This window comes from Urocampus carinirostris, chromosome 9 (genome assembly GCF_059441175.1).
Source record: "Urocampus carinirostris isolate Australia breed hairy pipefish chromosome 9, RoL_Ucar_1.0, whole genome shotgun sequence".
In the NCBI taxonomy this organism is placed as follows: Eukaryota; Metazoa; Chordata; class Actinopteri; order Syngnathiformes; family Syngnathidae; genus Urocampus; species Urocampus carinirostris.
In genome coordinates this window covers 37,225,396-37,241,763 of record NC_142357.1, presented here as the reverse complement: position 1 = coordinate 37,241,763, position 16,368 = coordinate 37,225,396, and the positions used below count along the sequence as shown (strand labels likewise).

The 16,368-nt window shown below is 39.1% G+C and overlaps 1 protein-coding gene across 1 annotated transcript in view; it reads right to left on the bottom strand.

Moving 5' to 3' along the window:
• dock2 (dedicator of cytokinesis 2) overlaps window positions 1–16,368 on the bottom strand; it is a 167,325-nt gene that overhangs the window by 97,362 nt on the left and 53,595 nt on the right. Inside the window, exon 24 of the mRNA XM_088343674.1 lies at window positions 11,598–11,704. Coding sequence (XP_088199800.1) covers window positions 11,598–11,704 — 107 coding nt within the window. The remainder of the gene's footprint in view (window positions 1–11,597; window positions 11,705–16,368) is intronic.

Below are 16,368 nucleotides of genomic sequence, written 5' to 3'. Positions count from 1 at the left end.
CGTGACGTTGACCTGATTTCCTGTTGGTATTCCCTGTCCGGTATTGTTCCAGTTCATTTTGTCCCGTTAAATTTCGGTTTTCTGTTTCGTTCCCGTCTATTTTTGTCCTGTTTTCTCCAGTTTTCGTTCCTGTCTATTTTGTCCTGTGTATTTCGATATCCTGTTTCATTTTCAATCCTGTCTGTCCCGTCCTGTCCCGGTATCGACCCCATTGGAACCGATCTCAGAGATTTGCGGACGGACCGCCAAAAGGGGACTGACGTGACAGAGTTTAAATACAGACAGGGAGCCAATCCGTCAACAAGCTGCAGCTTGCGCCCACGGGCGGGGCCAATTGGGCGCCATGGCAACCGTGACGGAAGCTGGCGCCACACGGCGGGGCCAATTGGGCGCCATGGTAACCGAGACAGTAGACAAAAAATGTACTCAAGTAAAAAGACTGTTACTTCATAAGAAATGCCGTATTTTCACATTATGAAAACACCCATAAACATATGTACTTTCTGCAATATCTATATGAAAATGTTCTTATATATTGTAGCATAGCCAGTACTGACGCAAGAAGCAAGTATTAATTGATCAATTCATAAAGTCAAGCTCTAGTCCCTCCAACAATAATAAAATTTTATTGTGCAAAATAATTAAAGGCACGTGTTAAGATAATTGGGCTTTGCCTGTGTTTTAATATTTTTTCTTAACATAAATATACATTTTTAAAGATATCTAAAATTCCGTTGTCGGTCCCTAGAAGCAGAATTTTATCAGTGATTGGGAGAGAAAAACAGTTATTATGCATAACTAGTCTATACGTCTATGGCTGTGAATGAGTTAACTATGTCCTGGGTAATTTTCTAGCCAACCGTATTGCTAACTCGCTTGTCCAATGACTCACGTTTGTTATTTCTGTTTACAGATGCTCCCCTACGTACGAACATTCAACTTATGAAAAATGGAAGATACGGAAACATGTTTTTCGGGATGTCGAAAAATATCCGTTAGATTTTGTATCGTGCACCTTTTACCGGGTACAGGACAGTACTGCAGTGCTTCTTTCCGCCGCTAAAGACGAGTGGTGCTGTGAGAGCTCACCCAGAACTTTGACATTTTTACTGTTTAATATCTCGTGCTTCCATTCAATATGGTTGGTGTAAAGTGTAAAGAAGAGGTGAGCCGTTTCTTTTGAAATGAAAGTGGAATAAGAAAGATTGATGCGGTTGAGAAAATGGTTGGATCACTTTTTTTTGGCCACTTTCTACCACGGAGGAGGAAGTCGCCTAACTCTTGAAGCCCATCTTCCTAAAGTAAGTTAAACTTAACTTTGTTTATCTTTATAGAGCATATTATTTTATGAAATGTTTATTCAGTATAAACAATACAGGTTATATACACAAGCCTAAAACATACTTATATAAACCTTAAACATAGAACATATAGCAGCACTGAAGCAACTTACTAACAAATTCAACTTCGTAAGTAGGGCAGGGTCTGTTTTAGTGTTTATTTATTTAGTTATACAGTGGAACCTCGGTTTTCAAACGCCTCTCACTTTGAACGAATCGGTGTCCGACCCAAAATTTCGAGAAATTCTTGCTTCGCTGTTCGGTCAAAAAATCGGAGTTCGAACGCCGGTAATGCGTGAGTGCGTACGCTAGGGTGCGATGCTAAGCGGCGTACGGGTGTTTTAGCCCCTTATTATGCCTCCGAAGAAAGTCAGTGCAAGCGGCAAAGTTGCTACAGGTGAAAAAAGAAAAGTAGCGCGTACAACTATTGCATTTAAGAAAGAAATATTAGCCAAATATGAAGGAGGTGTGCGAGCGCCTTCTGCTGACCACCACAAAGGTAAGAAATCCTATTCATAAGATTACGATAACGTACGATTAGCCTGGGTTGGTTTTAAGTTTACGTCAAACATTCAGGGTGTTGGAACGGAGCCCAACATTGAGGGTGTTGGAACAGAGCACCCTTTCCAATGAACCGCTCACCACTTGTTGTGCAGACCCGGGTGCTAAATGACTTGTAAACGACCTGATTTTTTTATTTTTACACGTTCATGTTAGGGGAATCTTTTGTACGGAAGATTACGATAAAGCGAACGTACGATTAGCCTGGGTTAGCTTTATGTTTACGTTAAACATTCAAGGTAAACATTCAGGGTGTTGGAACGGATTAAAACGATTTACATTATTTTTAATGGGAAAAATGATTTCGGTGATCGAACAAATCGGTTTTCGTACAGGGTTCTGGAACGGATTATGGTCGAGAACCGAGGTTCCACTGTATCTCCTTATACAATTAAATGTTTCATAGAAATTTTAATATATTTTTTACAGTATTTACATTGCAATTTTCTTCTTGTAAAAGCATGATTAAAAATGTAGCTTTTGTATTGGTTATTGTATTTTTCTATTCAGGTGATGCTCACGTAGCTGCCTTTTTGTTTTGGTTTGCATAATAATTGAACTATTAGGACGCACTGACACTCCATCATGGAGCTTTTGACATTTTTCCCTAGTGAGGAAACTCGCCAGGCGGGTGGGGGCTATGAAATATGCACCTGCAATATAGTGATAGGACACCGGGGGCCATTAATGACTATGAATATGTAATTTAGCCCTGCTGCATAGTTCAGCCTTCAGGGTGATGGCAATCCTTTGCATAGCGGCCGTCTGATTAGCATTCCGTGGCTAAGATCCATTTCAATTACAAAATGTATCATGCCCTATTTGGCAGCGCATCAAGATATTCATAAATAAGTCGTTACGCGAGCATACGTTTTGCAAAACGGTGAAGCCGACCTCATGTATGCATACTCCCTAAATTCATCCGATACGTGGACTCGGGAAATAAAACACTGGATAACGTGGATAGCAACATCAAAGATGGTTACAGAGCTTCACCCCATCCTCATCTGGATGGATCTGAACACCTCTATCTTTTACTGACCGGAAAATAAACACCCTTTGAAGAACAACAATGCATATGATAGGAAAAACTAAAACATTGCTTAAATTATAGTCAGGTTACTAATGTGTTGGCAAATTATCAGTTTAAATATCTACATATTTTATTTACAATCCAGACAGAGAGAGTGTTAAGATCCACCACGCCAATGTCCTCCAGAAGACAGACTTGTAGGACACCCCCACACCTTTTGAGCACCCGACTTAAATCAGAATATGGTTATTTAAGGACTGTGCCGACAGCAAAAGCTGTTGGATCGGTGCTTTGCCTTTATGTTTCTTGATCCTGGACTTCTTGAGCAGTCTTACTGTGTTTTGTGTTCATCGTTTTCTCCCTTCCTCCCATGTGTGGAGCTCTTTTTGTTAATTACTTTTGCCCTAAATAAGTTCTTGTCATTCAGCTTATATTTCTTGAAGTAGTATCTTGTAGATGTTTTTTTTTTTTATTCAAGTAATTGGCGGCTAGCTGGTTTCCTCTCTATAATAGGTAGCTAGTTTTAAAATTGAATTAGTTGTAATAGCTCTTTTAAAATCCAATGAGGTCAACTGAAGTATACCTTTAAATACATTAATTTAATTAGTACATAAAACTAGGTAAGTAAGACAACTGTTTTCTTCCAACCAAAACCGAATACCTTTTTCTCTAAAGGTCAAAAGCCTGTCCAATCACAAGAGCCTAAACCATGTGACTGACTGTGGGCTAGAAAATCAAAAAATATGACAATGAGGAACAGAAATGTTTTGAATCCATCTAACTAGCCAAGCTCTCCAAGTGTCTCGTGCTCATTGCAAAGCGGTAATAATGGATAACAGCATATTTGTCAAATCGTAAACAATGCGTAAAAATTGATGATGTTCTTTCAGCGTGGTCGGAAGTTTGTAGTGGGGTACCGCAGGGCTCAGTACTAGGACCATTATTATTTCTGTTTTTTGTGAACGACCTACCTGAGGCCATTCAAAGTAGTGACATCTCAATTTTTGCCGATGATGCTAAACTGTCGGCTTTCTTACCAAAAACCCAGGTGACAGGAACAATTGATTCTCTCCAAAATGACATTAAATCAGTTTTTCTTTGGTCCGAAAAGTGGCAACTGCAATTGTCATCTCATAAATGCTAAGCACAGTCGTTTTTACATGGTTCTGTTCCGCTGTATAACATTAATGATCATGATTTGCATGTTGTTACTGAACATAAGGATCTGGGTGTCACTCTTACTTCAAACTTAAAGTTTATCACGCATATCGCAAAAATTACCAACAAAGCCAATAACATAGCATCAAACATTTACAGAAACTTTTACAACAAGAACCCAGCATTCTTAGTTCGAATGTTTTGCGTTTATGTTAGACCCGGGTTAGAATATAACAGCGTTGTGTGGAACCCTTACTTACTCAAGGACATTAACCTACTGGAAGGAGTTCAACGCCGGTATACGAAGCGGATACCTGGGATGCACAACTTGTCATATCCGGAAAGACTACAAAGACTGAACTTGGACTTTTTGGAGCTCCGTAGAATTCGATTTGATTTAATTTTTGTGTTCAAAGTACTGCATGGAATGATCGATGTGCCTTTTGATCAATTTTTTGAGTTCTGTCGTGTTGATGGTTTACGTGGTCACAGATATAAGTTACGGGTGCCTAGACCTACCAGCAACTTGCACGGAAACTTTATTTCTTTCAGGATACCAAAAATTTGGAATTTTTTGCCTGACCGGGTTATTAGTGCAAATACGGTGCAAACCTTTAAGCAAAGGTTGGCAGAAACAGATCTGTCAAATTTCCTTAGGGGAGGGGGCGTAAGGTGACCATATTTGGCCATGCTCACTCTCAGTTTTTCTTTTTGTGTCATGTTTTGATTAATGTATCCAACAATACCTTCAATAAACAATTTATTATTATTATTTAATAACGAGAGACGACCAAGTTTTGCTACTATTTCTGTCACGAAGCGGAGCGGGAAACAGGAAAAAAGACCCCATTCGCGTAGATTTACTCACAATTTATTGGGGGAAGGATGAGGAGGGTGCGCACACTCGATCCGGGGAACGATGGTCGCGGAGAAATCCAAACAAAAGACAAGTTGTCAAAAACAAACGGATCAGACCAAAAACAAAACAGGATCAAATACGGGCAGATTCACAGAATTAGATATTTAACAGGTTTTAACAGAAGTCTCACGGAGTTTACCCAGGTTTAACAAATGTTCCAGCAACGCACAGTACAAAGGAGCGCGCTTAAGTACTCCAAGAGCAATCAGTCCAATGCGTCTCAGCCGGTGTCAAGGGGCGGGGCCAGCTGGGCGCCATGACAACCGTGCAGGACATGACAATTTCTACAGAAAATCAAAATACTTTCAAATGAGGAACATAAATGCTTAAAATCTTAGAACACCCAAATGCTTCATGGACACTATGAAAAGGTAAAGAGGAGACACAACTAAGTTTTGCAACTTATTCTCGATAAAATGAAAATATATTCGAATGAAAAACATAGGCTTAGAATCTTAGAACACTCCAGTGCTTCAGGCACATTACGAAAAAGGTAGAGAGGAGACACGACCAAGTTGTACGACTACTTCTACAGAAAATCAAAATGTATTCGAATGAGGAACATAAATGCTTGGAATCTTAGAACACACCAGTTTTTCAAGCACACTATGAAAAGGTAAAGAGGAGACACAACCAAGTGTTGCAACTTATTTTCGATAAAATGAAAATATATTCGAATGATAAACATGGGCTTAGAATCTTAGAACACTCCAGTGCTCCATGCACATTAAGAAAAGGTAGAGAGGAGACACGACCAAGTTGTGCGACTACTTCTACAGAAAATCAAAATATATTTGAATAAGAAACATCAATGCTTAGAATCTTAGAACACCCCAGTGCTTCATGCACATTACAAAAAGGTAAAGAGGAAACACAACTAAGTTTTGCAACTTATTATAGATAAAATGAAAATATATTCGAATGAAAAACATTGTCACGGGACCGGACCGGATCGGAGGCAGGAGGCAGGAAGGGTGAACTCATTCGCGTTAACGATCAGTTACTTTTATTAAGGAAATAAAAGTCGTCCAACACTCAGGGACAAAAACAAAAACAGGCTTACAGGCAAACAGGAACTCAGACTAGGAATACTCACAAAACAGGCTTTTACTCAGAACGGGCAAGTACAGGTTTCCTCAAGTCAAACAAAACAGAATAATGCAAAGTAATGCAATGAACCCGCAACCGGCAATCCCCAAAACCCGCCCTTAAGAAGCACACAAGCAACAGGCGGTGCCAAGGGGGCGGGGCCAGCCGGTCACCACGGCGACCATGCTGGACATGACAAACATAGGCTTAGAATCTTAGAACATTCCAGTGCTTCATGCACATTACGTGAAGGTAGAGAGGAGACACGACCAAGTTGTGCGACTACTTCTACAGAAAATCAAAACGTATTTGAATGAAAAACATATAGACTTAGAATCTTAGAACACTCCAGTGCTTCATGCACATTACAAAAAGGTAGAGGGGGGGACACGACCAAGTTGTGCAAATACTTTTACAGAAAATCAAAATATATTCAAATGAGGAACATACATGCTTAGAATCTTTCTATCAAATACTGTCCGCTGATTAAATATTGAAAGCATGGCTAAGAATGACCAATTATTGTATTATTTTGTTTCTATCAGCCCGATAATTGTGATATCATCCTGTAACCTTAAAAATTGTGCGTCCGTCCATTATTCATCCCTATCTTGCTTCTACAAGAAGTTGTGTTTTTTTCTCCTCCCATCCTTTTTCTGTCACCCCCTCACTTGTGTTTACCAATCATCATGTCACCGCTCCCTTTCCTCGCTTCAGTTATTTGGACAATAAAGCACTTCCATCATCTCGGACCTTCTTTCACCTCCATCTCAATCCAAGGAGTTCATCTTAAATAATGGGTTCATTCCAGGCCTGATTTTTTTTGCACAAACACAGAGTGGATCCATTTTTGCGTCAATGTCGGGTCCTAACTCTCTTTTATAATCCGGCTCTTTAAATTTCATCCTTTTCTGGGAGCAATGGCGCTGACAGCTGGTCGGGAAGACGGCCTGTCGTCCCCGGCCCGGGGAATCAATCATCCCAGTCGGGATCGATAGAATGGGGATGAAAACTGGACTGGCAATATAGGCAGAATGGCAAGAAAGCGTTGCAATGTGTCACGATGAAGTACATAAAAATCAGGTTAAGCTTAATTACGAGCAAACTGAGATGCTTCATTTAACCCAATTGAGCCATGCAAAAATTTGCTCTAAGTTCTTATTAGCTTCTTCCTGATCGGTACAGACAAGTCAGGAAAATGAGCTTGCGAAATAAATAGTTAATCACTTTGAAGTGTGTTGCATTCACATGAAAGAATAAAATATAAAATAACACTCTTTAACTAGTTGTTTCTTATGGGGTTTTGATTTTGGACAATTTTTTTCTGTTTTTTTGTATCTTTTTTTTACAAAATATTTATTTTTTCAAAATGCATTTTTCTGTGTTATTTTAATATTGTATATTTTTTGTTATTCCAAATATTTGTTTTTTCTTCCTTTTAGATATCAATATATATTTCAGTTTTTATATTTAATATTTCATTTTCCTATTTTTTCCCTATTTTTTTGGGTAGAATTTTCCAAAATATTCATTTTGAGGTTTTTTTTTTGAATTTTTGTTATTCTCCAAACCATTTATGCTGTTTTTTCAAATATGTATTGCTATTCAAAATATGTTTTAATGATTTTAATATATATATATATATATATATATATATATATATATATATATATATATATATATATATATATATATATTTTTTTTTTTTTTCTGTTTCTTAAAATCTTGTTTGGATTTTGATTTTGTTCTTTTTACTTTCTGAAATATTTTTTCCTATTTTTTTCTGAATATTTTTTGCACATTTTTGCTTGTGGTTCACCACAATAACACTTCCTACTACTTGCTTGAAGCAAATTCTCCAAAGTCGTCGAGTTGACCTGACTTGACGCGTAGTGCCATGCATTTTCCCTGTGTGTTTTCTGTTTGTCAAAACATTTATTTTATTTTTAGGTATATTTTTCTAAAAAAAAAAAGATTTGTTTTAATCTTTTTCAAAAAACAATGTTCCTGTTTTTCAATAAATTTCAGTTTTTATTATTTTATTTTAACAAAACACCTAGTTTTTTTAAGTATTTATTTCTAGTGTTGTAGTTTGTATTTCCCCCCAAATCTTTTTTTTCTGCTTTTTGATTCTTTTCGGTTTTTCAAATTTGTTCATTTTTATTTTTTTAAATCCTGCAAGTGTCCCTAATTTTTTCCCCTATATTTTTTGGAGGGGGTAGGAGGTGGTAGAATCAGCAGTTTTTTTGTTTACCCATCCATTATCTGCGCCACTTATTTTCAGTAGGGTCGCGGCAATGCTGGAGCCACCCTGGCAGTGGGCAAGGGAGACCCTGAACATGTTGCTAGCCAGTCGCAGGGCACGAAGAGATGGACATCTCACTCGCTCTTTCACATTAGGGACAATTTGGACCGGCCAATTAACCTGACATGCATGTTTTGGGGTTGTGGGAGGATACCGGAGTGCCCGGAGGAAACCCACGCAAGCACGGGGAGAACATGCATACTCCACACAGGAAGGTTTGATCCCATGACATTAGAACTGTGCCACGGACGCACTAACCACTCACCACCATGCCAAATCTTTGTCTTTTATTTTACAAATATATAAATATTTTTTTATGTGGGGGAAAAACAACAACAATGTAGTGTTCCAGTGTGACTGATGCCAGTCAAATGGAACAAAAATAAAAAATAAAAAAACCTTCCCGTCTTATTTACCATCAACGTTATTACCTTTCTTCCTCGGGCGCTCTAAATGATGAATATCTGGCACATTGCAACTAGCGAGAAATGATAGTTCTCCTCTTTTTATAGACTTTGTGACATTCTCCCAGTGCAAAACATGGCAAATCAAAGGACATGTCTACACAAACAATTCATGAAAACAAATGAAATAGGTTTCGTATACAAAAATCATTTGTTACTGTACACGTGCATTGTCAGACCCGGAATGTTACCCTGCTATTGTTAACCATGGAAACCAGTACCATCTGTTTTATGTGTTTTGTCCCCAAAAACAGTCTGATGAGGGATGGGCACTGTCAGGCTGTATTTTCCCAGGACACACTACATGATGGACAACAACAGCTCACTTTTCATACCGACTTGGTTGGTGCCAGGTTCAAAAAGGACCGCACCTTCCGTTAACGACCAGATTGGAGGTTCTAAGTGTGTCACGTTTTTTGTGGATGCGTTTGACAAAGTATGGTAAGTTGCTTTATGGGGCACCATGTAGAAGCACAACCATTAAACAGCTGTATGCCAATGCCAACAGTGTGGTACTGATCAATGGTACCATTGGAGCATGGTTTCAAACCACAGACAGTATGAGACAAGGCTGCATTCTCTCTCCAACTTTATTCAACATCTTCCTGGAGAGGATCATGTCCGAAAGTCTGGAGCAACATGAAGTCATGGGAGACACAACATCACTAACCTCTGTTTTGCTGATGATATTGCCGGATTGGAAGTAGAAGAACACAAACTTTTTTGACTAAGACAAGACATTTTGACCATATCGTTCCATCGTTAGCTAACTTGCAATGGCTCCCGGTCCGCTTAGGATGTGACTTTAAGGTTCTCTTGCTAACATAGGACTGTTGGCATATACTTACCCTCCTCTTGTGTTGCTGATATCATTTCCCTGCACAGAGCCTCTGCTCAGAAAATGCTGGCCAGTTTGTGACTCCAAGAGCCAAGAAGAAATTTGCAGGTTTGAAAGCCTTCTCTATCCAGGCCCCAATGCTGTAATATTGCTATGCTTTCGGGAAATTAGATCCAACTTCCACTCAAGTTGCAGATCATAATTTAAGACACATTTGTATTCTATAGCTAATGATTCATGCCGACCTCATACTTTTCTTTCCTGTGCTTTCCGGATGCCTGGTTGTTGGTGAAACAAGGGAGAAGGAAGTGTCCACATGATTTAGCAGACCAGTAACTGGACCTGAAGCATGTCAACATCTGCTCAACCTTCTGGCTGAGATGTGAAGCTGCGTCTGCTGTCATAGACTTTTTGGACAATTTTACATACTATCTGTTTTATTGATGTTCACCTCGTTTTGTGTATTGTTACCAGATGTAATAATATTGCAGCCTGGTCGTCCTGGAAGGGGGATTACCACTTGTGTGGCCCCTTCTCAGAGTTTCATATTTTCTTCATGTTGAGGTTTTGAGTTGTTCCTTGCCCCTCTATACTTTATTTTCCACACCAGATGACATTACCAAGAAATGCTTTGGCATGCCCAATAAAATAGAAAATGTAAACTTTGCGGTGTTCATGCTTCTGACGATGTTGCTAAAATGCCATTCTGCTATTGGTTGATGTCATTCATATAAAATGCTGGTCTGCTATTGGTTCACATAACATCATGAAGATGGCGATATAATACATGTAGAACACCCTTCCACATTGCTCTTTTCTTTCGTCATTCAGTTCAGAATTTGTGGAATTTGTTAAGCTATGGGTCCCAAGACTTTCAGCTATGCTAAAAGGAGAAGCAAAACTATGATAACCACCGAAACAAAGCTTGTAAAGATCAAAGGGAACGACGAAGGCACACGAACCGTTACAGGACCTTAAAATCACACCTTAAGCTAACAGGGAGCCAATGCAGGTTAGCTATAACCAAAGTTGCATGGCTGTAACCAATCGACAATAGGGAATGTTATTAAGAATATGCAGGCAATTAAAGAAAGCATGACAATACTTGCAAGTGGAAGTTTTCAAAAAAATCAATCAGTTTGAATTGAAGTCCACCCTCTTCCTCCACCCTCTGCATTCATCCACGAACTCCACTCTACCAGCTCAACACCTACAGAAATTTACGGAAGATATAGCCTAGGGGAAGGGGGGTAGATTATGAAGGACAGGAGCCCCAGGACAGAGCCCTGAGGCACACCTCTGGTAACTAGAGGGTCAGAGGAGAAGGAATTAAGTTAAATGAATTGAGTGTGGCATGTGAGCTAGAAATGGAACCAATGGAGAGCGGTGGCGGGTTATGCCTATTAAAGGAGGCCCGCTGATGCGAATAGGGAGAATGTTGACAGTTTTAATGCATTGGCATAGGTTTCTATCCCCCGCTTTGTGATCCCCAACTTAAAATTGACACATATCGTATCCCAGGTGTCTACTGTACGTCTCGGCTCAAGAGAAATGTGTTACTGTTTGTATTTATCCAGCATGCAGTGAAAGAAAAGATTGCATCACAGTATGAGCATTAAGCACTGAGCTGTATAAAAGATCACATCTTTAGTGCAAAGAAGTCCCCGATCAGTTGTAAAGAGCAGCGAGAACAGCTGTCTTCCTGTTTCAGGCCACAAATTATTCAGCACGTATATAAGGGCCCGCTCAATAGGATATAAACATTAAGTCGGAATCAACTAATGCTCCCGACGGTCTCGTGGTGAGCTTTGTTGCTCCCTCCCTTGATTTTTAATTTGAAATAATCAAGCAGAGTGATGTCTTTAAATTGAATGGAAAAAAACCGCAAACCTGGTTGCTGGAAAAGTTGACTGCCAACGATTTCCGTCATGGACGCCACTTTCTGTTTCTGGAGTTTCTCGGGCGGGATGCAGGAATAAAAATCGTGGAGTAACTGACTGGAAAAAGAATAATGATTTTGTGAACTCAACAGTAGTTTTGAACGGGAAAAAAAAAAACACTTGAACTGAAGCTTAAAGAAAGATTGACCAAAAAATGTTACGGTTATTTTGTGAATTCGAAATCCATTACTTTTATGAGAAAAAAAACACGAACTGGAGCTTTGAGAAAGATTGAGGAGAAAAACAATACCTTAAAGGAAAAAAAAACACGAACTGAAGGATAAAGGAAGACTGAGAAGAGAAAGAATGCATTTATTTTGTAAACTCTCATGAATTACCTTTGAGAGAAAGAACTTTTAACTAAAGCTTAAAGGGAGACTTAGGACAAAAATATTGCAATTATTTTGTGAACATGAAATAAATTACATTCAATAAAAAAAACAGTCAAACTGAAGCTAAAAGAAAGACTGATGGTGCCGTTTTTGTACACTTGAGATTGGTCACCTTAAAGAAAAAGAATAAAACATCGAACTGAAGTTCAAGCGAAGGCTATGGACAAAAATGTTGTAGGTTTTTTGTAAGCCCGACATTAATTGGACTTAAAGAAAAAAAAATTTGAACTGAAGCTTAAAGGAAAACAAAGATATAAACAGTTATTTTTTGAACTCAACATGAACATAAACGCTTGAACTAAAGCTTAAATGGAGACCAAATAGACAAGCAAGTTGCAGTTGTTTGGTAAACTGAACATTATATGGGTTCAAGGAAAAAAACAACCTTGAACTGAAGTTTAAACAAAGACCAAAGACAAATATGTTGTTGTTATTAGTAAACTTAACTTGCACTATCTTAAAGAGAGAGAAAAACGCTTGAATTGAAGTTTAAAGAAAGGAAGGTATAATGCCGTTATTTTGTGAACTCACACAATTTAGCATTACGGAAAAACAACAATTGAACTGAAGCTTAAACAAAAAACAAAGACAAAAATGTTTTTGTTATTTCGTGAACTCAACATGAATTATCTGTGAGAGAAAAAAAAACTTGAACTGAAGCTTAAAGAAAGACTGGAGACAGAAAGTGGTAGTGTAGTTGTTACGGGAACTCCACATGAATTACCTTTAAGAAAACAATAAGCTTGTTTCTAAATTTTTCCTTCTTTTTTTCTCTTCCTTTTGTTTCTTTTTTTCTCAGCTTTTCACTACTTTTTCATTTTTTATTTTTTATTTTTTGTTCTATTCCCCCCTTCCTTTAAGTCTCTTTGTGCATCATTTTACTTAATATTTGGTCATGTTGGGTTTAAAGAAGCAAAAACAACCTGAAGAGCCGTTTAGGACCCTTTTTAGTGAGCCGAGCCGAAGAGGCCGGTTCTCGACATACTCTACTAACTTTACTCAACTTCGTTCGACTTCAAAATACCGCATTTAAGACACAAGGTCAAGGGAACCCGGGTATTTTTACCTTCATGCACTGTAACTTTGACTTAAGTCGCATCTTAATAAGTAATTTTGAGCCCTCATTTTTGTGCACTGGCTAGATTTTCTTGTGCGCCGAGAATGTGCGAGCAGTGCGCAATTGCGCACGCGCGCAGCTTAGAGGGAACACTGGTCTCCAGTGATATAAATTCTTATTTTGCCTCCTCCGTACTAGATGATGTTTGTTATTACTTTTAATATTCATCAACATTCACAAGATTATCCTGATCCCATTACCATCATGCAGAGTTGGGAATTTGTAAAACTGATAATAGAAAACAATCATATCTGGGGAAGATATTAGCATACATTAAAAAAACATGAATTCTCACGCTTGGCCCCGATGTTTACAAAATAAAACGAGCTCCGGCTTTAATGAGGACGACATTTTAAGTCGGGCGACTCCCGGATTCAATCTCGGAGCAATTAAACGGTGCGCTTGCGAGCCCTTGAGGAACAATGTGCACTTGATCGCTAAACTTCGGTAGGAGCGCTGACAAATTTCTTTTACACTGTGTTAGGAGTCCAGTATAGTGTTGCAGGTTTTCTAAAGTTATTCTTTTTGGGGCTTATCATGGTGTCACAGGAGATGCAGGGTGCACGTAGTTATTAAATATTTATTGATTAACTAGTACTACTAATGGCCTCGATCTTTTTGGCCTCTTCCTGGTGTCACAGGACATGAAGGGTCTTATTATGGGTCTCAATCTTTTTGTCCTCTTTGTGGTTGTCTCTAAATGTGAAGGGTGAGTGACACATATAATTAGCGTATATTTACTCGTTTACTAGAATTACTTTGGGCTTCAGTCTTTTTAGACTCTCCACGGTGTCACAAGACATGCAGAGTGTATCTATGTGACGGATCTGTTACACATAGTTATATTTATTGTCACGACCGGGACAAGCAGGGGACCCAAACGCGTAACATTTCACACAATGCTTTATTAAGGGATTGGGGAAGTCAGAGCGAGAGGAAAAAGAGAGAGGAACAAGTAGGGTAGCCGGGACGTGCGGGAAGCCAGGGAACGGGGATCGATAAGGAAACAGAACCGGGCAGGATACACGTAACCGGGACAGGAGAACGGAGCTTGGATCGGGGATCGATACAGGAAACAGAATCGGGATACGGGTAGCCGGGAAAGGAGAATGGAGCTTGGATCGGGGATCGATACAGGAAACAGAATCAGGTCACGGGAAGCCGGAAAAGGAGAATGGAGCTTGGATCAGGGATCGATACAGGAAACAGAATCAGGATACGGGTAGCCGGGACAGGAGAACAGAGTTTGGATCAGGGATCGATACAGGAAACAGAATCCGGATACGGGTAGCCGGGACCGGAGAACAGAGCTTGGATGGGGAATCGGTACAGGAAACAGAATCAGGATACGGGTAGTTGGGTGAGGAGAACAGAGCTTGGTTCAGGGATCGATACAGGAAACAGAATCAGGATACGGGTAGCCGGGACAGGAGAACGAAGCCTGGATCGAGGATCGATATAGGAAACAGGTTGGGATCCACATGGGAGCCAGAGACAAAAGTGCTTGCCTTGCATGCGCTGAGGTTTGCTGACGGACTGATCAGGAGTGAACAAGAATGAGGTGTTTAAACATGAGGACTAATTAGGGAACGAGTGGCAGCTGGGGCTGAATGAGTGAGCGCAGGTGAGGGCAATTTATTTACGAATTTCTGAGGAAACTATGGACTTCATTCTATCGGGGCTCCTCATGGCGTCACAAGATGTTCACGTTCTTGCTATGGGTCTCATTCTTTGATGCCTCTACATTATGTCCCAAGAAATTCATACATTAGGGTTAGGGTTAGGGTTAAAACATAACTAAAAGATAAAAAAAATAAAAAAATACTAATATAAATATAAGATTAAAAAACTAGATAAAAAACAAACACAGAATATAATGATTAAAACTTCTTATGTGTGTTTTCCCTTTGTTTACATTAACTTTAACTAAGACGAGAAAGTTTGATCAGATTACCCCAATTTTAGCTAACCTGCCTTGGCTCCCAGTCAGTTTAAGATGAGACTTTAATGTTTTGTTGGTATTATACAAAATCATGCATGGACATGCTCCCTCATACCTTTCAGATTTAATTTCCCCCTATGTTCCTGTCCGAAGCCTTCCCTTTGAAAATGCTGGTCCACCAGTGATCGCAAGAGCCAAGAAGATATCAACAGATGCAAGACAGTTCTCCATTCAAGGCTTTAAACGCACTTTTATTCTATAGCTTGTGAATGACCTATATTTCCTTTTGACAATATCTGGGTATTGTTTGTTAATGCAGCATCCATTGCAACCTGGTCATCCTTTTGTTTTAATTTTGATTTGATATTATATTTTATATATTTTAGATTTTTATTTTTAATTTTATTGTTTGTTAATTATACATCTATTGCAGCCTGGTCATCCTGGAAGGGGGGACTACCTCATGTGCGGTCCCTTCTCAATTTTCCTCATGTTGAAGTTTTTGAGTTTTCTCTTTCCCTCGTGTAGGTTTTAGATCAGGGGATGGTGTCATAATAGTCTGTAGTTTGCAATAGTCTGTGCAGCTCTTTGAGACTCCTTGTGAATAAGGGTTATACAAATAAATATGACTTAACCTGACAATAACACAATAAAACTTTGGCAAGAACAACTCCAATTAGCGTCAAACAGCAACAATAGTGTGACTACAAGGACCAGTTTTTGCACTTATAAACAATGCCATCATATTCTGCTGTTATCTGTCTGATAATTAACCCGCATCACTAAAAAAAATGACATATTTATGGACGCGCAAAATCAAAAAAACTTTGATGATCACAAGAATGTACCTTCAAGGTACAATTCAAAGGCGCCCTGGACATCTTTGAGCTCAATATCGCTTCTTATAATAAGCCTCGCAGGAGTACTTGAATGACAATCTTTCCACATTCAGGTTGTGTGATGGTTCAATTGCAGGGACACAAGACTAAAGTGTCCTTTGGGCCAAAGGCCAAGACAATGGATGCAAAGAAATACGCTTGTACAATTTCCGCGTGATTCCGCTTCTGAAATAGTCAATTTAGCGCTAAAAAAGAGAAGCTGCAGAGTGCTAAAGTGCCTGTCCTTGTGTTTATGTCATCTTAACGCGATTTTTATCACCCGATGGGAAAAAAAGGACTCTCCGGTGGGGGAAGGATTGTTGGACAGGAGGACAGTTTCAGTGGGTCGGGGGGGGGAAAGATCACATAAATTGTCTTTTTCTCAGTGAGAG